The sequence below is a fragment of the Mchenga conophoros genome, linkage group LG15, assembly GCF_057382185.1.
Source record: "Mchenga conophoros isolate Kocher_MC1m ecotype Shallow Benthic linkage group LG15, M_conophoros_male_GT1.1, whole genome shotgun sequence".
Taxonomy (NCBI): Eukaryota; Metazoa; Chordata; class Actinopteri; order Cichliformes; family Cichlidae; genus Mchenga; species Mchenga conophoros.
Genome location: NC_140540.1, coordinates 11,119,943 through 11,142,821, shown reverse-complemented (window position 1 = coordinate 11,142,821; position 22,879 = coordinate 11,119,943). Strand labels below are relative to the sequence as shown.

The 22,879-nt window shown below is 40.2% G+C and overlaps 1 protein-coding gene across 4 annotated transcripts in view; it reads left to right on the top strand.

The window, feature by feature from the left end:
* Nucleotides 1–21,357, top strand: part of wasf1 (WASP family member 1) — a 66,581-nt gene extending 45,224 nt beyond the window's left edge. For 2 of the 4 annotated variants that reach the window (XM_085248050.1, XM_085248049.1), the window contains exons 5-11: nucleotides 4,756–4,873; nucleotides 9,643–9,726; nucleotides 13,207–13,263; nucleotides 13,979–14,142; nucleotides 16,191–16,370; nucleotides 18,367–18,935; nucleotides 19,662–21,357. In XM_085248050.1, coding sequence (XP_085104176.1) covers nucleotides 4,756–4,873; nucleotides 9,643–9,726; nucleotides 13,207–13,263; nucleotides 13,979–14,142; nucleotides 16,191–16,370; nucleotides 18,367–18,935; nucleotides 19,662–19,819 — 1,330 coding nt within the window. In that variant the 3' untranslated portion in view covers nucleotides 19,820–21,357. The remainder of the gene's footprint in view (nucleotides 1–4,755; nucleotides 4,874–9,642; nucleotides 9,727–13,206; nucleotides 13,264–13,978; nucleotides 14,143–16,190; nucleotides 16,371–18,366; nucleotides 18,936–19,661) is intronic. The other 2 variants (XM_085248051.1, XM_085248052.1) reach the window with 2 other exon arrangements.
* The last annotated feature ends 1,522 nt before the right edge of the window (nucleotides 21,358–22,879 follow it).

Below are 22,879 nucleotides of genomic sequence, written 5' to 3'. Positions count from 1 at the left end.
TAATTTTTTTTTATTCCTTTTCCCCTGTAAATCTGGTGACCTCTCACAAATGCACACCAAAAGGTCCATTTAAAAAAAAAAAAAAAAAGGGAGCTATAACTAAACTATTTTTGCACATTTGAAATAATAATAATAATAACAAAAAACATTTTGATAATTCCCTTTCAAATTAAAATAAATATTTCGCTGACCACTCACTTTTCCTGCCATGGATGGAGCCCCATCCGTCACAAGTATACAGACACGCTTCATATCCAGACCATTTTCCTCAAAAAGAGCTTAAATCTTCTCAAACATTATTTCGCCAGCTGTGTGTCCCTCTAACGGTAGTAAGCCGAGCAATTTCCCATCCAAAAAACGGACATATACGCACAACTGTGCATTATCAGTTTTCTTCAGGTCATTTAACAGCATTTCAAACTCGTCTGACGCCAGAACTTCAACTCTACGAATATTTGAACTGTCCTACAGGGGTACGTTTTTAATAGCAGATGTCACACTTACTTTAATTTTTTCATCACTTTTCACCGCATCCACCACGGCCAGCATGCAGTATTTCACTGTTTCAGAATCTGTGAAAGGCCTTTTCTTCTTCGCCAAGAAGCAAACACGAAGGAAAGATGCTGCAGCTCTCTCTTGGGCTGTACAGGACCCTCACCATGGTAGTACAACTCCGGTTGTAAGATTATTAAACTCGGTAAAATGAATAAGTATTTGTCAGTCCAGGCAGGGTTAAACCGACAGTTTTCATTGTCAATTTTGCGCTTTTGGAGTGAGAAAGACATGCTGTTGTCGCATCATATATTACGATGATTGTTTAATATGTTTACATCACGGTGCATTGTGGGTTAAATATTGCTAGGCTACTAGGAGTGTTGCATTCACAGTCTACACTACGCTGTGGGAATTTTAAATTTTTTAATTTTTTTAAAATTAATTAATGAATTAATTTTTTGCGTTTTCTCTGTGTTTCTGCCAGGACCACAGGCAGGGCCACTCGCAGGTTGCTTCTGGGCCGCATTTGGCCCGCGGGCCGCCATTTGAATAGGCTTGGGGTAGTGTGTGACACAACTTTGTGAACACGATAACTCAAGATTTTTAAATTAATACCATAGGTGCATTTCCTAAAAATCTCACACAAATATGAATATCAGTGATGTTGACCTCGAGTTTTCTGAAAATCTTATGAAAACATGTCACCTAAGATTTTCAAATTGATATCACAGGTGCATTTACTAGGAGTCTAAAGGGCGGGACTGGCAACCACCAGTATTTTTTATTTGTATTTTTTACAATTATAATACATGTTTAATTTAGCATTCTGGAAATGGTTTGCAAAAGAAGGGGTTGTTCCTACAATTGCATGTTTCCCGTTAATAGAAGTTTACCCTGTGTTTTCTGTCTCTGGAGAGCGGAAAACATTATTGCGCTCGTATTTTATTGATGGGCACCAGAAGAGGCTGATTGCACCCCACTGTGTCAGCAAAATGTACCCAAACGGTCCTCAATTACAGCTTTCATTCGGCCCATTCACTCGTATTACGGTTGTGCCTACCATTATAAAAGCTTTCATTAAACAAGACACTGATGCTCACAGTAAGCCATCACACAGAGCGATTAGAAAATGCACCCCGACTAAGATATCTGTAATCTCAAGTGGGTGGCAGTTTTACTTAAATTTAGAATGGATAAACAGTTAAACATTATTTTGTGTGGTTTGTGTCTGGACAGTTTTTTTGGGTTGGCTTTAAAGTGTAACTCAAGAGGACACTGTTTTGTTTTTTTTATTATTACTGGCAGGCTTGTCAGTCCTTGACACCAGGCATCTCTCCTGGCTCTTGTGGAGAAGTAGGGGGCGAAGAGAGCAAGAAGAGCGAGGCATTTAAAGATGAATAATCCATAAAAAGTTCTGCTGGGCAGCACTTTCTCTCTTCTATTTTATGACCTTCTCACTTTGTTCCTTTTTTTTTTTCATCCTCACTCTTCACTCACCTTTTCCCCTCCTTTTCTATCTAATGCTTTCCCCCTGACAGGGCCACTTGCAAAAAAGGTTAAAAGCCAAACATAATCTCTTTGTTGGTGGATGTGCTTATAGAGATGCGTGCACTGTAAGAGAGAGGTAGGCTGAGGTGTACAAACCTCGTCACTGCTGTGCTTTTAACCCATGGGCCTTGACGTGGCCTAGACCGGGGGAGAGCCGGGTACAGGTTTCTGCTTCGCTTAAGTGCTTTGCTGTCACGCTAGCAGAAAACGAATTCTCATTCATTCTCATTTATTATTTTCAGAGGTTAACAGCTAATGTTTGAAAAAATAATTTCAATTTTCCAGTAAGTGATAGGGTAGCTTTGGGCACATAGTCCAATAGTGTGTTCGATGTAACTGCCGTTATATAGAGAACAGTTTCTCTACTGGATGTTCCTTTGACCTAAAGACTGGCATCTACAGTCATTGGAGTCATCTGGAGCTGCTTTTATTTATTTATTTATCTTTTGTTCATCAGCACTGGCTTAATGATTAGGATTGTCATGGGTGGTGATTTCATTCTTCTGTTTAATTAATTAGAATCTGGCCATATTTTGGGATCTTTTGAATTTTCTTTGCTGTTAGATTTCTCCCTCCTCCTCTTGTCCTTCCTCCCCCACCCCCTTTTTTTCCTGTATTTATACTCTCTCTACTAAGAGGCTCCCTAGGATACTTCCTTATGCCGTTACTTCTCAGATCCACCCTGAAAAGAGCTTCTCTTTCTCATACACAACATAAACATGCACCTCAACTACACAAAAAAATAGCAGGCATAATAATTTACTTTAACTCTCAAAGAGGACCTGCAGTGCACACCGCAGAAGCTTTTCTTCCCTTTATTGTGTTGCATATCATTAAACTTTCCACTCTTGCCTTCTGAAGCCTCGCTTTTTCATGAACATGACATTGCCAAATAATTGACTCCCTAGGCGTGGGCAACAGCGGGTGAATGCAAGTGCTCACAGGTTCACCTTAGGACTACCGAACGGTCTGGACACACAGCCTCAGCCGACGCAGTTCCTGCTCCTGGTTTGGCCGAGGTTTAAAAGGTTAAAAATAAGAGTTCTCTTTTCAGCATTCACTTGGTATCTCATCATGGGGATACTCTCTCTTGAGTAGCCTTCAGAAGCTCATATTTCTTCTCTGGGTCTGTATCAATATCCGGACACATACTTTCACACGTGGAGGTTTTAACTCATCCGAATGAAGGACAAGCTAATTCTACAGCCAGGCATCTGTCATTTGTCTGTCTATCCTTATATAATTCACAAGGAACTTGGACACAGAGATTACCCAAATGGGACTTCATCCAAACTGTGCTCGAGGCCAGAGTCACATTTGCTGTCTTACGGGCAGTGACTTGTAAACTGAGCCAGATGAGCTGCTACGCAATTCTAATTCACCCTCACGTCACCTTTCGGCTTGGCTCTATATGTGGATACCTTACTCTATTAGTGTGATGATACAGGTTTGTGTTAGACACACATTTTCAAAAAATATAGCTATGCACATGAACAGGTGATAGGTGATAATACGTAAATACAGCTTTGCCTTTGCTAGCGAGGAGAGAATGAAGAACAACATGATAAACGAAACCATAGTAATAGTAGTAGTAGTATTTAGTCATTGAGTCATTGGTGACTACATGCCAGAAAGATTCCATGTTTACTAGCAATCTACAAAAAAGGGCAGATGACAATAATCATTTATTTTAAAAACATTCTGGACGGATGAGTTAAACACCAGTGAAAGATTTTTTGAATTTATTTGGACAAAGACATCAGCAGAGCAAATTAGTCGTACCCCATACTGATATCAAATGGCATTTCCAGGCGGCATGTTGGGGGCACCTGTGTATGATTACTTCCTTGTCAAGAGGAAATGATATTATGTGATAACTATCTGCATCTGTCAGATGTCCCTTTATGTTTCCCTCCTTATACTCGCAGCACTGATCTCGTCCAGTCACCACGAGCCACCGTGCCCTTCTGTAATGCTACTGAGGAATTCAGAAAGAGAATGAGAGTTGAATTGGGAATGAATGATAACACACACCATTAGTTATTATTCATGACAAGTGCTTGTTTTCACAGGGAACAGAGACAAAGACGAGCAGGGGCACAAGCAAATAAACATTACCCTCCTTTTTCATCCTCTGCTCTTGAGTTTCAGTGATGTTCAACTTCTGCAGCTCCCGCATTTTTGGAAACTCTTCATTAAAAAAAAAAGCAAATAAATCAGAATAATGACTTTTTGTTGCAGTTTGTCTTGTGCCTCCTCTCACTCTTGCCAGCCTACACTGTGAAGCACTGAAACAATTATTCAGGAGATATAAAAATAAAACCTGCAAGTATTTTGATATTTGGGTCACAGTTTTCAGGAATGGATGGCAAAATATTTTTTGGTTTTTAGCTCCTTAAACATTAGAATATTCTGCTTTAATTGGTCTTGTGTTGTCTTAGTAAAATTACGGGGAGGAAAACATTAAAAGCTGTCACTGTGTTTAATAGATCAAATGTTTAATCCAGTTATTAGCGAGCAGATTCGCTGAAAATGAAAATAAGTTTTAGGAGCAGTAAATGCTTAAAGAAAAGAAAGTGATGTTTCTTTTTTTTTTTTTTAAATGAAAGGTTACATACCCCAACAGGGATTCAGAGGAAAATAAATGAGCTTTAATTTGAAATTTGCTAATCACGAATCTCAGATTCCTTGGTTTCTTTTGCTCGTCTACAGAGACGATGGAAAGGAGGGTCTAAAGTTCTACACCAATCCATCCTATTTCTTTGACCTGTGGAGAGAAAAGATGCTTCAGGACACAGAGGACAAGAGGAAGGAGAGGCGGAAACAGAAGGTAAGTCTAGAAGAATTAAAAAGCACAGGTTCGGCTGCGTTTTTGCTTTTTCACACAGCAGCTTACGAGTGCACTGCCGTAGACTGAGGCGTTTATGACAGGCAGCAGCACACGGAGGTTAGCGAGTAGAAGAGCGAAGAGGCTTCACAGATACAGATTGATCTGTCCTGCTTGAAAAAACTGGCAGGGTGATTCACTAATAGATTCAGAGGTCTGGCTTTATACCACACATCCAAATGAGTTAATTAGTCACCACTCATAGATTATAAACTCTTCCCTCTGTCAACCCTCTTAGTTATTGCTTGTGTGATCATTACATCTAATTAATGGGAGCATCTGGTCTTCAGTTGCCCCTGCGCTGTGCGTCACGTCTCTTCTTCTCGACAAATAAACAGTCACTCGTAGCCTCATGAGGAATATCTATAAGCATTTGCATTCTGAGGTTGTTTTATTTTTCAATGTATTTACACAGACAAATTAAATTATGTGGCTTTGGCTCTTCCTCGCCAAGTGCTGAGTTATGACCCCCCCCAACTCAAACCGAGGGGTTTCCCACCCTTAGCATCAGGAGCTCTAATCAGCACCAGCTTGCATTTTCCTGCGTGGGAAGCGGTGCATGCTCCCCATTTTGCCCCCTCGCAGTCAATCAAAGCTCATTACAATCATGTCACTGAGGAGTAAAGAGATTTTCTGTTGAGGGTTTATGTGAACACTGAGGATATAATTTGCTGGTTATGAGGTTTTTAATGATTGTGGGAATGACGCACAGAGGACAAGTTTTGCTGAGAATTAGTTGGAGGATTGAGAGAATAAGAGTAACTGTAGTGATATTTGTGGTTGTTTACTAGTCTGTGTGCACTTTTTTTTTTTTTTTTTTTTTTTTAAGCAGTAAATGAAACAGAAAGCTACAACATGCAACATTAGGTAAAGCTTATTTGCTCCAGAGGGTTAGGCTGATATGACCGCTTGCAGCCAGAGCTCATTCCAATGATTTCCTTCTAATTAAAGCTCCGGGTGAGCTCAGCTTGTAAAGCCATGTTCATTTCCCTCTCACCACAATGGCACTTAGACAGACCCCATGGAAAGGCCTTAAAGATATTCACAGGGAGAACCGGATATATGGAGGAATAGAGCTATTACACAAACATATATGGTGGTTTGTGTAATCATCATGGTGGATACATGGTCACATGGAGAAACAGGACAAAGATGGCTCAAAGAAGGTGCACGTGCATACATGCGCGCTGGAAGCATGCAGAATCACTCATTGAAAAGATTAAGGATAGAAAAAGCACTCGCATATACACACATAAATTCCGGGTTTAGATCTTTGATAACTTTACACTTCATCAATTTGTTGATTGAGTGGTTCTGCCACATCATCTTAATGGCCCTCTCAGTCATGGGGTTCAGTGTGTGTGTGTGTGTGTGTGTGCGTGCTTATGCATTTGTAGCTGTAATTATGTTTACCATTGATACTTCATCTTATAATTTCAGAAGAAAATTCAGAAGTTTGCAGACGCTTTGCTCCTCCAAATTGAATTATTTTTTTCTGACAATATTAACATTAGCTGGGAAGCTTCAAGTTCATTTTTTATCACGGAGCAGGTTTTGTTCAAGATAATAGATCAACATGTACAAAGTGACCATAATTTGGGGCTGTGTGGATAATAAGAGGGTCTGTGGAGCTACAGACTGTGTAAATTGTTTTGCTTTCTATCATAAGCATCAGTTATTAGATAGAAACTTTATTAAGTGCTTCCTTTTTTTTTTTTTTTTTTTTTTTTTCTTCCTTACTAGCTGCAAGCAACTGAAATATACAACAATTAAATAGCTTTTATCTATAGCTACCTAATCCTAAATCAAAAGGCACTAAACCTTAATAGGTCTCTCATTGGCCTTATAAAATATTTGTAAGTATTGTAAATATTTATTTTAACTTAATAGTTAAAATAATTTTCTTTACATCATTTAACACTGCAGCTTAAGCCTAAAACTATTTTACACGCCAGAAGAATCCATCTAAATAACACATTTATTTAATGGATGCACAGTTTTAATTAAAGTCAGATATATTCTTAATGATGATGCCGAGATACTAAGACATTACGCTTATGCTTCTGGGCTCTGGCTGCAGCAGCTGTGTTGTTTATCTTGAATTATATTTTTAAATTCGTCTTATTTATTTAGTTTAGTTTTTTGTTTGATGGCTTTTCTTGTCACATATGTACTGCTCTAGACCTTAATGGTGATCTGGTGTGAACGCCATAGTTTTTAGTAAATGAAACTGGAGTAGCAGATGAAGTTGTACCGTGAAGAACAAAACTCTTAAACCTTAAACTTTTTTCTTTCTTTTTTTTTTTTTTTTAAACTGAACCTGCAAAAGTTCTAATTACATTTTTCATTTGACATTAATTTTAAATAACATATTATAATAACATAAAAACAGTATATCTAGGCTGCAGTCACACTAGTGAAGGTGGTGGTTGGAGACTAGGACAGCCAAAATTACTGCCACCAACCTTTGTCACTGTGTGGATGCACAATCTTGAGTCAGATTGAGACTGATTGCAGTGAAGGCAGGTTGCTTCACACTAGCAACCTGCCTTCACTGCAATTAGTCTCAAATTTGAAAAGAATTAAATGCAGTCCCCAGGCAGGTTGCTTATTTTTGCTCTGAGAATTAATCCACACAAAAAGTCAATAAATAATCATTTAGAAATATAGTTTTCGTTGCCATCACACATATTTAAACATAGAAGCTTTCTGATGCATATACTGTATAGTGGGTATTTTGAATTATTGTACTTTTCAAACAGAGACTCAGCTGATTCGGTCACGTCTGCATTCTTTCTTAAACTACAAAAAATGAAAAAAATTACATATATTATTTCAGCTCACGATGTTGAAGGCTGGGAGTGAATAACTCCTTGAACAAAGTAACAACAAGGACATCCATCATAGATCAGTGGCCAGAATAATGAAACCGATATCAATGTTAAACAATACCTTAAGCAATACCTCTTTTTCTTTTCTTTTTTTCAAATTACATTTCTGATATTTATTAAAGTAAATGGTCAGTTTCTTGAGCAACCTTGATGTCTCCTGTTTTTAAAATGTCAGTGCTAGAATGAACTCAATTTGTAAGGGTTGTTATTAAGAATAATCAAAGAAGGAATCAAGACAAAGTTAAATAAGTCTTAAGTTTACTTGAAAGGTCACATTCACGGCCGTGGAAAATGTGGTAAGCATATGAAAGCTGAAGGAATGATTAAAGTAAGAACGAGGAAAACTGCCTGAAAGCTAAAAACTGAGGGTTTGGATAGTTTTTTTTCCCACTTTATAAATGATGATTTCATTAATTAACTACATTTTGTATTAAATCTGTTATCTTTAACTAATATTATAAATTAGTTTCATGATCTCAAACATGTAAGTGTTTCCCAGCACTGTATTTAATCTTCTTCATCCCCAAACTATTTTCTTACATGGTCACATCACTAATCATTAGACTGAAGCCACATTTAACAAATTGTGGTATTCACAGGCCCAGCCAGCTAGAAGCCAGTGATAAATGACAAGCAGCATATGGCAGAGAGAGGGGGGGAAGAAACCTGCAGTTTCCTAATCTCATTAGCCTCTGTGTTAGCCTCAGTGGATTAGCAGTAGACTATGTGCTGAGCTAGTCAGAGGAAACGGAGGGTGAAAGTCTCAGCGAATGAGAAGAACATGAACAGAGAGAAAGATGTAAAATCGTGTGTTTCTCTTTGAGATCAGTGTTTGGGTCCACTAGGCATTGAGATCTCCAACATCTGAATCCCCTTTATGAAGAATCCCCTTTGCTCTTCCTCTGCTATTCCTGTCTCATTAAAGCACTCGTGGCTGGAGCAGATATCTATTGATGTTTTCCCCCCAATTTTAAATACTTCCCTATAAGCAGGAATACATTTTTTTCACATGGCTCCCAGTTCACCAGTGGGTGTTGGTTGTTTAATAGTGGGCAGTTCTAGCATTTGTTCCTGAGTGGGACTGGAATGGCTTTTTCTTTTCTTTTTTTTAAACACATGATATAGAAAAGTCACTTTCATGTCTCCACTGACAATGTCGTCCTTTACTTTTTTGCTCACCAACTGATAATGCAGCTGCAGATCTGTGACTGTTTTCAGGTTCTCATGAAGCTTAAGTCATCCCGAGTAAATGTAATGACTCTGAAACGACATTGCAGTCACTGTTGCATATATGCTAGAGAGCCTTAACTATCAAGATGTTTTGCTTTAGGACACTGGTATGAGAAACTGTTTATTTCTAATCGAATTTCTGTGATACTACGGCACATGTAGAGGAGACATCTGCACCTACAACGCAAGGCATAATTCTGCCACCTGCCTCATAACAGTACACCTCCTTCTGTTGCTCTTATGGCTTGTTGCAGGCTAGTGGAGCTGTGTTAGTTTAATAGCTTGTTACTGCAATAGCAACGATGGCTAATAAGCAAAAAAGAGACAAGCAGACAGTGCAGTATTCTTATCCCAATTTACTAGCTATATTTATATGAACTCAGCTTGTCTACAGTCAATTTACAGCTTTTTGATTCCATTTTAGCTTAAATATTGAGCTAAGTGCTAATACTATGTAAAGCATAAAGCAAGTAATGTTTTAACAGTAAAGTTCAGTCAAGATCCTGCTTCAGGATCTAGCTTCCACTGTCCTTGTTCTTCTCTACCATTGCTTTTACATTATTTTCTGAATCTTTATCTAACTCTGTGCAGCTGGAAATGCCTTATCTTGTGTGTCCCAAGAGCCTTATAAGAGTCCTCTCTGAAACCCCTCCTCCCTCCCTTACTCCCCCAGAGGTAAGAGCTTCTCCCTTGTCCTCTCTCCACCTCCACCAGAGCATCTGCTCTGCTTTGCAGTGGCCTGCAGCCCTCTCTATCCTCCCACTTCTCCACTCCCCCCTCTGGTTTGCTTTGGGCAAGTGAGCTGCCCACCTCAAGCCCATCACTAACAACCCTCTAACACTTACCTGCATCCCAGTTCTGTTTAAGAAAAAAAAAAAAGGGGGGGGGGGGGGGCAAGAGCCCTTGATGTGCCTTTTACCAACAATCTATAAAAAAGGGCAGATGACAAAACTCAAGTTTTAAACATAGCCTGTGGTTACATGAGCTTTAAATACATACGGCTGTGGCTTTAACACACACAAAGTATGCTGCTCAGTAAAACATCTTTTGTGTGTTTCTAGATAATATACTCTAATAATAATATACTCTAATATACTCTAATCTTCTAATAATACTTTATGTTTACGTCTTTAGTGCAGTCTAACGATGAGCAATGACATAAAAAAAAAATGTGTACTGTTTGAGTTTAAATATGAATAATTTCAAGCCATACCTGTAGGCGTGTCAGTGCACACCTTTTGAAAATAAGGAATTTGGGATACAGCGCTGAGAACTCACTATACTAACTGCAAAACAACTCAGAGCAGTAACTTACCTGTGTGGTAGTTGGTAGTGCTTTTGACTTACCTCCACATGTCTTTTGATTTGTGGTTTGGTCAAACTAACACTAAAGGACATATGAAAGCGGGACGTCTTCTGCTTGGATTGTTACAAAAGCACACTGAGAAAAGCACACGTCAGAGTGCATTGTACAGGAAGACATTTGCTTTTGCTGCAGTAAAGGCATCAGTAACTTTTCATATTTCGTGCTATTTTTGAGCCTTCTTCACCTTGCTAGGACTTTATTTCAGTATTGACATGAGGCTTCATTAAGGATTTGCATCCAAATGGTTTATTTTACAAAGATCAGCAGCAGCAGCTATGTGTGCATATTGTGAGAGGTTAGCGTTATTGTCAGCAGTGGTTGAATGCCTCTGTGGGCATTCCTGTGATGGGGGTTGGGGAGGGGGGGGGGGGGGGGGTTACATAGCCACGATTCTGCTGAGTCTGTCAGTTGAAACTATACGCACAAATGATCGCACAAATGATGCCTGTAGTGTGTATAACGGTCTGGACACAGGTGTGCACACAGGAATACAGTCTGTATATAAAATAAATCTATAACCACTGTGTTGCATATACACACTGTGCTTACACAGCGGCACTTCCTCTGCCAGTACCAGTCCATTCAGATGAAAGATGACGACCTAGCAGAGGCACACAGCCCATTGAAAATTAGCTACATATATAACAGCTGTGACTCACACATGCACGCTTACAAACACACGCTCACAGAAAAAAATGTCTCATTTTCTCTCTTGTACGAACACTATCTAATCTATTTTCCCCTCCATTAAAACAAAAACTTATTTTCACATTGATTGCTGCACTACAGCATTAAAGCCATCACTCAGACACTCTGTTTGATGGACGGTTTGTGTCACACTATACGTTTGACTGCCACCTGTCCTTCCTGCCAACCCTTCTTCTTATGTCATTAAAGCAAAAAATTCACTCATTATAGTCTATAGACCCATAGATGGAATTTTATAGTACATTAGCTTATTTTTATTTCAAGTGTTATTTAATGTTATATTGCCACGAGGCTAAAACTGAAAACCTTTCAGGAAGCCGAGTTTAGGAAAAGTAAAACTCATAACTGATTCGATGATTGCAGCTGGATTTTAGAGGCCCAGCGCAGCTTAGACACGGTAAAAGGTCTTGACAATCTAATAAATAATAAAGTTTTAGTTAAGATATATTAATGTGTTTAAGCAGAGGAGGAGGCGGTTGTGTGTCTGACTGTGTGTGTTTAAGCGGAGATGCTTTTCTTCAGTCGATGCCTCATCAGGGATAATAGGCCACGATGATTCAGAACCGAATCGATGTGCGTTACAGTTGGAATTTATTCTCTCAGCGAACAAAATCAGCATCATTTAACCAAACCAGAGAAGATGCTGTCCACAACCTGTCACCTCAGCCAACATGCTTCATCTGAGCGCACGCACGCACACACACACACACACACACACACACTCACTCACTCACTCACTCACTCACTCACTCACTCACTCACTCACTCACTCACTCTTGTTTGGTACGTCTACAGCTAGATATAATATTGGTATTGTTTGATACCCTAACTGAATATCGGCTTGTGTTGTAAATAGTTTTATTTGAAACGGATTGTGTTTTTATAATCAGCACAAATACGTCTTGTTAAATTACTAACACACAAGCATGTCTGTGCTTTCTTTTTTTGTCTTAATGTCAAAAAAAGGCACAAAAAATGCATCATAAAAGCATCCCACTAACAGGTATTGTCTGTGTAGCCTTAGAAAAAAAACAGTGTTCCTGTGCTGCAGTCCTCCCCCCTCTTGTAAAACTCTTTAAATCACAGCCACATGATGCACTTGTACTGGCTGACATGATCCCTCGTTATCATGAACACAATTGCTCCCACATACTGTAAATATTCTCCAAAGTGCCAGCTGTGTATAGACCAGCAGCTGAAAAGAGTCCCTGAACCAATATGCTGTTCACTCTTAATTGCAAACTGAAGTTAATGGTGTATTGGTTAATATCTACGCTATACGCAGCTGTCGACTGTAAATATATTTGTGAAAATTTACATGCATGTCCTTAATAAAGCAAATAAGCTGAGCACCACAAGAAGATAGAAAGTAGAAACATAATATTTAAAGCCAAACTCACTTGTTTTATCCAGTTTTTGCAGAATAAATATGTTTTATTTTATTAGTTCGTAAGTTTGCTTTTATTACAGTTGTCTATGTTTAGCGTTGAGAATAATTTTTCACATTGATTTATATTGTTAGCTGGTTTAAGTTGACTAAAGATTGTAAAGTGTTTTCATGCATATCTTTATATTTAGATTGACTGTGAAAAGTCCCCTTTATGTTTTTATTGCCCTTCTTTAATATAATCTGCTCTCTCATTGTTTTGGGTTGGCTAGCACGAGTGTGTGCATTTTCTGTTTTGCATGTCATTCTCCAGTGTGGGTTGTTGCTGTGCATCGCATGTAGAAACACACCTTTGTAGATTTGCTCCCCCCATTCCAGTGAGATCTCTCCTTTTCTGCCTTAGTCTGTCTGTTTGGGATGAAGCGGCGCTCTGTTATATTCACCGTGGGTGTGTGTGGGTCTTTGCGTGCCATTGTGACGTCCCCCGCGCTGTGCACGTTGTCATTTTTCTGTTTAACAGCACTTTTTTCCCCCCTCTTTCCCTTTTGTCCTACTTCTCACCGCCCACTCTGTTTTTGTCCCCGTTGACTGTGTGCAGCAGCGCTGTGCTCAATCCTGTGCCGTGTTGATTATTTTGAACCCCGTCCCCTCACCCCTGGTGCTTCTCTTGTGGTTTTTGTTTTTGTTCTTGTAGTTGCAGGACCCCCGCATGTATGATCAGGTCTATAGGTACTTAGACCTTCCAGGGCAGGTATGTGAAAAAACAGTGATTATTTGATTTAAAAACAAAAAAAAGAACAAACTTCTACCTCAGCAGCTTGCTGCTGTTTTTTTTTCCCTCTGTTGCAAATCAGTCATGCTGAAATCTGGGAGTCAGGGATTGCTGTTTGACGATGGGCACGAGATTATCACAAAATATTACCCATCTTTCTTTATAGACTTTTAAGCTTTGGGGAAAAAAAAATATTTACCCACAATTTGATTCAGTCAGTCAATGAGCACTCCCTGCTCCCAAGCTTGTGTGATGCAGTATTTTCTGTGAAGCGCTACCCCTTTAAAAAAATGTGCTTTTAAGTTTAAGATGATTAGAAAGCACAGATATTGTTAAGACTGTTGTGGTAGGTTGATGTTTATTTGGCACCTTAAAGTAAATTACAAAGAGGGACAGTTTGGATCAGTTATTAAGTTTTGGATTTGGTTGTTTGAGTGTGTGAACGCTTCTTTCTACTTCTGCATTGATAAATCTTGACTGTAATTTTCAAGCTCTGTCGTTCAAATGTTTAACAATCCATCAGTTTTGGAAAATATATTTAATGGCTAATATTATTTTTTGTCTCCTGCTCTTCTCCTTCCACTCTCATCCTCATTGTCATCCCCAAAACACCTCATGTGGATTCATCCACCACTTCCCATTATTCCTTTTAACTATTCCATCCCCGTCACCATCTTCGCCTCCTCTTCTAAAGCTGAAGGCGATCGACCGTCCACACGAGCCGGAGAAGATACCGCGAGCACCTCACGATCGTAAGAAGGAGTGGCAGAAACTGGCACTGGGGGCAGAGCTCGCCCAGGACTTACCTGAAGACAAACACAGAGAGGCCAACGGATCTGCGGGTTATCACGACAACAGGTGAGTGAAGGTGGACGGCACTAGTTAGTCAGGTGTCACCTGGTGGAAATGACGTGCACATTACATCACGAGAGCTGAAAATCTGAAAAACTTGATAAAAACGGATTCATCTGCAGGATTAAATCAATCCTATGGACAAAAATAAATAGTGTCCTGTCCACAGAGAATCTGTTCACACAATTTACACTTCTGTGGCACTGGGGAAATGCAGCCACAAAAGGGATGATTAAGGTCCTTCAAAGTTGTGATTGCTTTTATTGTGCCTCAGAGCTGCAGTGCCACTCGTGTTCAGTAATTTCCCTGCCAGTCAATGTGATTAATAAGAAAACATTTTATGCAAATTGGTAGTTTTGTTGGATTTGTCAGTAGCGTGGATAGCTGACACAAAAATTTTTCTGCGAGCACTGATGAGAATAGATTTCAAGCAAATGGACCGTAGATGTGGTTGTCGGCATTTGATTTACAATGTTGTGGATAACAGTGTCTTTTGATGGGCACTCACCTAGACTGCAACGGCATTGTCAACAGAATAATTGTAGCAGAAATTCATTCTTGTGAATAAAAAATATTCTAAACTGCTGAGAAATGGAAACAGGAAGTGTATACTTTTGTGGCCTGTGAGAATACGTTTGTTTTATGAAAAGTGCCTCTTTACTTATTATTACTTACTTGTTTTTATGTGTATATGTATATTGTGTGACCAGATCTCTGTAATGGCCAGAAGAAACCATAAACATGACCTTAAAGAACATAATGAGCGCAGGTCTTGTGCCACACGTCGTTTTTTAAAAGTATTTTGCTTAAAAGAAGCCAGTCATCCTCATACATTTAAAAAAAAAAAAAAAAAAGGTCTTGCGCAATAGTTCTTCAGGCTTAGTGTCCTTAAAACGAGGAAACTAAACAAGTGGAGGAGAAATGAAGACGTGGTAGGCCTACAAAACTATTCCCAGCAGATGAAGAGTTAAAAATTGTTCTAAGAAAGAAATCCTGCAAAGACTGGACTCAGGACCTGAGAGATGGATCTAAACCCTCAGCTGGTCAAGAAGCCGCTCACTGCTGAGGTATGCCAACTGAACAACAAGTTTCATGTGGTGACGATTCCACATTTTTCGATGATTTTCGAATCATCATCGGTGTGGAGATCAGGAGAGAGGCACAGCAGACATCTGTAAAACACAGTGGAGGCTCTGTCATGATTTAGGGCTGCGTTTCAGCCAGTGTTGTTGGAGATCTTGTCAAAATTGATGGAATTATGAACACAGAAATGTACCATCAGATTTTGATCCCCCATACAAGACCATCTAGATGGTCTCTGAGTGAAAACATTAATTTGTCATTTTTCTGCATGAAAATGATTCCAAACACGCTGCCAGTACAGTAAAAGCATACTGGTCCGTGACCTCAGCATTATTAAGGCAATGTGGGATCTTCTTGACAAAGAACAGAACAAAAGGCAGCTAACATCTGAAGAAGAGCTCTGAATGTCCTTCAAGAAGCCTGGAGAACTATTCCTGAAGACGACTTAAAGAAATGACAAGAAAGGTTCAGGCTGTAGTGGAGAATAAAGGTGCTCATACTAAATATTGGCTTTCAATATTTGTGTTGCTGGCTATGATTACTGGACTCTGTGAATTCCATGACCCAATTACTACATAATTTCTGATCATCAAAAAGTCTTAGTGCTGTGTTTAATCAAACACAAACTCCACAGTAAATATAATTAGTATATCAGTATTAGTATATCTTCTGTTTTTTGTGTGTGAGTTTGCTTTGTGTTTGTTTTTCTTGTTTGTTTTTGTTTAATCCTTTACAAATATTCTACACACACAAGGTAAAATGATTGGGAACATACCTCAGTTCTATATACAGCACCTCCACCTACCCAGAATATGTAGGGTTTTGTTTAAGTGACATGATTTAAGTTCTGACAGATGAGCTTTATGCGGGTAAGAATAGTAAGTGCAAAGAACACAAAACTGCACACACACACAAAGACTCACAGCTGAACCAAACACAGTGTGAATGAATGACTGGGTTTCTCTGCTCAGGACTCATTTGTACATGGAGCATTTGGACGGGCCCTTCTCACTGGCGGCGCTGCCCTACACTCAGATGAACGAACTGCTTAACCGTACAGGGGACAGAATGTATTCCCGACCTCACGACCCTCCACCGCCGCCACCTCCTATGCACCCACTGGGAGAGATAAAGCCACCTTCTGTGATCAGGTGAGTCATCAGCCTCAGTTTTCACTTTGTTGTTCTACCTACACCTAAAACATAAATGTGTGTTTCAAGCAGTTTAAAAAAGTGCTAAGGAATTATCTGTAACTACTGCGATTCCCTCCCCATCTCTTAGCCTTGTTTATCTCATTTTCTCATACACATCTGTCAGTATCATAGACCGACCTTCAATTACTGGTTCTGAAGAGGTTGATGAATGTGTGGTTTGAGAGTGTGTGGAACAAAGATGAAGTAAAATAAGAAAAAGGCTTGTTGAAGGGCAGGATCAGCTGTTTGTTAAGGCCACTGAACATATTACAGGTTGTTTTTCTGCTGCACATATTGGCCGCTTATGTAGCTGTTTTTGAAAGGATGAAGAGATCAGAGGGAATGATTAAGGTAACACTGGAGAAATCTTGCATTGATTTTTTTTTTTTTTTTTTTTTGCACTTGCCCTTGCATCTGCCTTCTCCTCTTGCTCTTTTATTTACTTTATTCTGACCTTTAATTCGTGCTGATTTTCCTTTTTTTTTGCCATTTTAAAAGTTCCCGTCACCATGTTCCATTGTATCTCATTTTCTCGCTTCACCTCCTCTGAAAACTTTCCTTTACTACAGCACATTAAGTAGCACTGCTGTCCTGAGAGGAAACACTCCACACTTTATTTTTTCCTCCGTCTTCTCTTCCTCCTGCTGTGCCTTTTTTTCCCCTTCTCCTTCACCACAGGAGGAGGATTGATTGTGGACACATTCCTCTGTGTCGCAGTGTTAGCGGTGTACCAACCCCCGCAGGTTTGGCATCAGTGAACGGCCACTGTTATTCACACTCTTGTCTTTAATGTGCAAGTTACAATAAGCCGGTTGCTCGGTGATCTTTAACCTCTAATTTATTGAACTGACAGTGAAGTGGAAATACTTTGGCCTCGTCACTCTATCCATGCTCCTGTGACAACTCTGCAGTTTCACAAAGCAGCTGTATTTATGGTTACTTCCACACTCCCAGCAGCTGCTTCTGACGCATTGCTGCACATTTTTAATTGAAAAGATAAGAACGAAACAAACTCGGCTCTTGACATGCACCTTTTGTGAACAGGCAGTTTCTGTCGTTACAATAGTCAGGCTTTCCGTTTTACTTGGCACACGTGCATTTGTCGGTGACAGATTTAAAAATTCAGACAGATGATAGAGATAATTTTGGAGTTATGGGGGGGTTTTATTATGCATGATGTGCTACAGATGGTCTGAGGCTAAAAAGGTGGATGTCATGGATATAAATAAGCAGCTATGTTCTTCTTTCGCAGTCTGAGTCAAATTAGTTTCATAGAAAGTTTAATTGGGAAAATGCAAAGCCTGGTGTTAGACTGTCCCTGCCAGGTGGAATGTGCTCTTCTGCTGATCACACTCAGCGCTGCAAAATGTGGAGCAAATATTAGTCAATTTTGAGGCTTGACTAAGCTGCTAGTTCAATGGTTTTTTGTTAAACTGTTCTCCTCGTACCAGATATCCTCTCTCCTCTCTTCCCCATTCTAATGCTCAGATTGAACTTCACCAGATCATCTTGATCTCGTCTGCATACACTCGTTCAATGCACTTTTAAATGATCAAGATTACCAAAGGAAAACTAGACAATTTGCAGACAGCTGGAACCATAATATTTTGGCATGTTTACATTTCATAACCTCTATCGCTATATACAGTTTTCATGTATTTTGTCAAACTATTAATTAAAAAAAAAAAACTAGTAATTGAAGTGCACATGTATATACAAGCTGTTTTGTTGTGTTTTGAGAGAATTTATGGCATATAACAATCTTCCCAAGTGGAAAAAGTTGAAGTTACCTCAATTATCTCTCAAATTTTGCACATGAAGCACATGGTGACCAAAGTCCAGCCTCCTTTTTACCTGTTGGTGAGCGTTTTCTCAGGTACTCTGAAAGGCTTAAAGAGCCGCAGCAGTGCACCACCACTGCCTCCACCTCATTCGTGTTTCTTCTTCCCTCCAGCTCCAGCTCGGGCTTTTCCGACAGCAGACCCCAGTCTCCAGCCCGGACAGCAGGCCACAACTCCAACACTCCTCCTCCTCCGCCTCCCCCTCTGCCCCCTCCTCCTCCACCCTTACCCTCCACAGGCTTGCGCGGCACTCCTCCTCCTATTCCTCCTCTACCAGTCCAGCAGCATCCCCCAGCCATCCCGCCTCCCCCCGCTCCCCTCCAGATAGCCCCGGGTGTTCTCCATCCAGCCCCTCCACCCGTGGCACCTCCCCTCCACTCCTCATCTCCAGCTCGTTTCCAGCAGGTCCTGGACAAAGGTCCATCCTCGGGTTCTGGTATTCAGTCAGACAGCACCATCCTGCCTCCTCCACCGCCACCACCTCCCCTGCCCCTCCCAGGAGCGCGGAGCTCATCACCGTGCCTATCAGGGCCACCACCTGTGCCCGCCTTCCCTTCAGCAGGAGCCATGGCCTCCCCTCCCCCCCACGCCATCCACGACATGGGGACCAAGAGGCACCATCCAGCCAATCTGCCACCCATCAGCGATGCACGCAGTGTCCTGTTGGAGGCTATCAGAAAAGGTGAAGTGTTTGTAAATGCATGTGCAAATAGTTCTTTAAAACCATGTTGTGACCACTTTTTCATAGTAGCAGCTTAACTGCCTCCAAATCTTGAAAAGATTGTGTAATGCCAGCTCTGCATGTGATAAGAGAATATATTCAGATATTTTTAAGCCTGTCTTGAAGCAAAACTTCCTCCAATCTTTGCTGCTTTTCTCGTCTTACATCATAGATAACTGTATTTTTGTAAATCTGTAAAAGAAGGCCGTGAAATAACTTTGAAGATGCCACTCTTTTGTTTACCGCCCTTTTCATTACTCTTCTAGGACCATAGGATTCATTTTTCACACTAAATGGTTAGAGAAAAGAACACCTAGCTTGGTCTCTATTAGATTAGCTTTGCATTCAGTTTCATCTACTGTATAAAACAAGCCTCTCATTCTTAGCTCTCCTACCCCTCCCTTTAAGCAAGCTTTCTTCTGATTGGCTGGCACTTGCAAACAGATTTAAATAGCAAGTGGGAGCAGGTGCTGCGCACATAGTGTCACGCTGTGTCTATAAGATCCAGCTTCATTCAGATTAATCAAATCGGAGACCAGTTTTTAATATTTCACATAAATACATTTTAATAAAGCAGGATAAATACACATCTATATCCAAGTTATTGTTGCTGTAGTCGTTATAATCCTAATCGGGAGTTTCAGGAGCGATGATATGTAATCATCTTTCTCCGTTTCCCTGCTGCAGGCATACAGCTGCGAAAAGTGGAGGAGCAGCGAGAACAAGAGGCTAAGCACGAGCGAGTGGGTAATGATGTGGCCACCATCCTGTCACGCCGCATCGCCGTGGAATACTCCGACTCCGAGGACGAGTCCGAGTTTGACGAAGGAGACTGGATGGAATGACGGCGGCGAGGGAGAGAACAGAAGGAATACCGGGAGGATGGAGGTGCCCCACCCTCCAGCAGTATCGCATCCCTGCACTCCACACCTCGACATCAAAGAACCGAAACACCGTTACGACCACCTTTCCTCTCTCTTTTTTTTTTTTTTTTTTTTTTGTTTATATCTTGTCATATGTCTGTCTCGTTGTGGTTTGTGTTCAGTGGAGGGACTCCACGTCGCCGTTGTCGGTCTTTCTAGTGTTCCAAGAGTCGTTTTTCTCTCTCTCTCTCTTTTTTCGAATTCATTCTTCTGCACCTACCACGCGACTTTGTTTCGGCTGGATTTCTTGTGATGAAATCCCTCATGTTTACTATCGGTATACACGAAGATAACTTTTTTGAAGAGCCACTTGTTTTCGTTTCTTATCTGTACCTTGATGTTGGGGAAAAACAAAAACAAAGAAGAAATTTGAAAAGAACAAATGAAGGCATGTTGCATCTATCTTTAGTTCTCCAATATGGTTTTGCTGAACATGGCATTGAGTGAATGCTGCTTTATTTTAATCATCTTTTATTTACCTAGTACAACTGAAACACTTGTTTTAACAGGCCAGTAGTATCAAACCCTGACCACAGGCTGGGTTGTCGTCACCCCCCCACACACTTTTTTTTGTTATCAGGAATGACTTTACCACTAAGGACAAGCAAAAGATTGTGTTGCTGTGTCATGTGATAAATATTGTATGGCTGAAATGATGGGGGAAACCATATGGCTGCTTTGGTCACATGTGTGCATATCCATCCACTTACATTTAACCTTTACCCCAGGGAAATGTATGCCTAGATACTGAGCTGTCTGGGTTCAGAGGAGCCATTTCTGCTATTGTTGACATCAGGCGCTGTCAAAGAGAAACACTAAGCCATTGTTTATATCGAGCTCCCTTCATTTTCTCATGCTTGTTGCCGCAGAAATGGACGGTGGAAGCAACTTGATTCTGTAGATAAACATCAGAATTCCTGCCTCTCTTATTATCCCTGATTTATTAAAAAAATAAATAAATACAGCGTACAGAGAGAAACTTTTTCGAGTTTTGGGAATCTGACTGACACCAGATGCAAACCAGTCAACGTCACTGATGGCAGCTTTTCTCTCAGATGCCCTTTTACTGTTTAACTGCTCACTAACGGGAAGCCTTACCTCGTTTGGGACTACAGCTCTGCGTAGTACTGCCGTTTGAGGCGTAAGACAAGAAGCTTACATTCTGCCTTGTTTTGGCTCATTTGAAAGGAAATGTCTGCCATCCTTTTCCGTTCGTTCGTTTTGTTTTTTTCTTCTACTTGCCTTATTGTTCGTACAAAACGTATCGTTGAGTTGATGAATGTATTGTGCTGTTACTACTTACTTGCCTGCGCTTGTATGAATTCGCTGTTTCTATGTTTGGCTGGGGGGGAGGGAGTTGAAAGGAGGAAAAAAAAAGATTGGATCAATACTGTATACCATGTAACTTATGTAACTGTTTACTGTAACAGTTTGCTTGAATTAATAAAAATCTAATGTTATGTTTCAGGGTTTGTTGTCGTTGTTGTTGTTGAGGTTGCTTGATCGGAGTCCTGTTCTCTGTAAAACAATAACCGAGTTAGCTTAATTTGATTACGGTTGAACACAAGCCATGATTTCTCAGTGTGCTACACAGATTAAAAATGAAATTAATAAGAGCAGCGGCCCCTAAACCTCCAAAAGTGCAGATTTATTCACAAGTAACTGGATCATGGCCAAGACCTCGAACCAGTTGCTTTTAGAGACGAGTTGCTCCTTTCATTAAGCTGGTGCAATTTTGCTTTTATAATTATGACATGAATTAAATACTTAAATATAGTGGAAAAACCTACAAATATCTGTTCATTAAGAAAAAAGAGACAACTCAAATTTAATTTGGGAGATTGTAAGGTATTTCCAGTATTTGGGGGGAATTGAAGGAAATATTTCCAGCTGACATGAACCAAATAAAGGCTGATTGCTAAACTTGATTGCCAGCAAGCCAGCTGAGCCAACAGATGGGTTTGAGGAGATAATTGGTGATATTTGGCTTTCCTGGCTCGCCATAATCTGCTGAGAGACCAAAGCACTCAGAACGAGGTTTTTGGTTTTTTTGCAACCAATTTCACCAAGCAACCACTAACCAATATATTTTCCTAGCAAACTGTGGTTGTTAGGGAGGGTCACTGACCAGTCTGTAGATCTGCATGACTGGGGCTTAAGCAACATGTTTCGCAGTGACTCCCTGCCACCTCCAACAAACACTAACCAACCGGCTGGGAAATACACATTCTTACCTATCAATCTGTTTCCAGGTAATCTATGTGTAAAGGAGAATTTCAACAGATGATCCATATCCTGAACGCTGTACAAAAACTCATCCTGTTAGAAACATAATAACGCAGATAAAGAGTGAAGGTTGAAGTAAAAGTTCAGTTACATGTGCTTTCACACTCTTACGTTCCTTCATTCCCGTTTCTCTCTCAGCTCATTTTCACATTTCCTCTCGTCTGTCACCTCCCTAAACACTCCTGTAGTTTCCTTGTTTATTATCTTCTCACTTCTGTTCAAGTCATAGTTTTGTTTTCTTCTGTCACTCTTTATCCTCTAAGCCTGCTGTTTTCAAAAGACAAAACAAAAGATAAAACAAAAAAAAAACAACCCACTTTGGGCCTTTCAGTTTTCCTGTCAGGGTGGCACATGACATGCGTGCCTCAATAGCATGCCAGCTTTGGGACTGCACGGATTAGAGAATCACAACATTTCGCAGTTTGCAGCCTGCTGGTAGGAGGAAGCCTTATTAATAAGTGCGAGTGTGTGGAACTAAGGGGAGCTGATGAAAAAGAGATTTAATTACCAGATACAGTGTGTTATTCTATTCGTGCTGGGAAGATGTCCAACTGGTTCACTTCAGAGGGAATTGTGTGATTTTTCTTCCCAGCATTAAACTGGAGTCAACCGACCTGAAACTGCATTTGCAAATAATCATTAGGGTGTGTATTTTAGGATCACACTGATGCATTATGTCACATTGGGCTAATAACT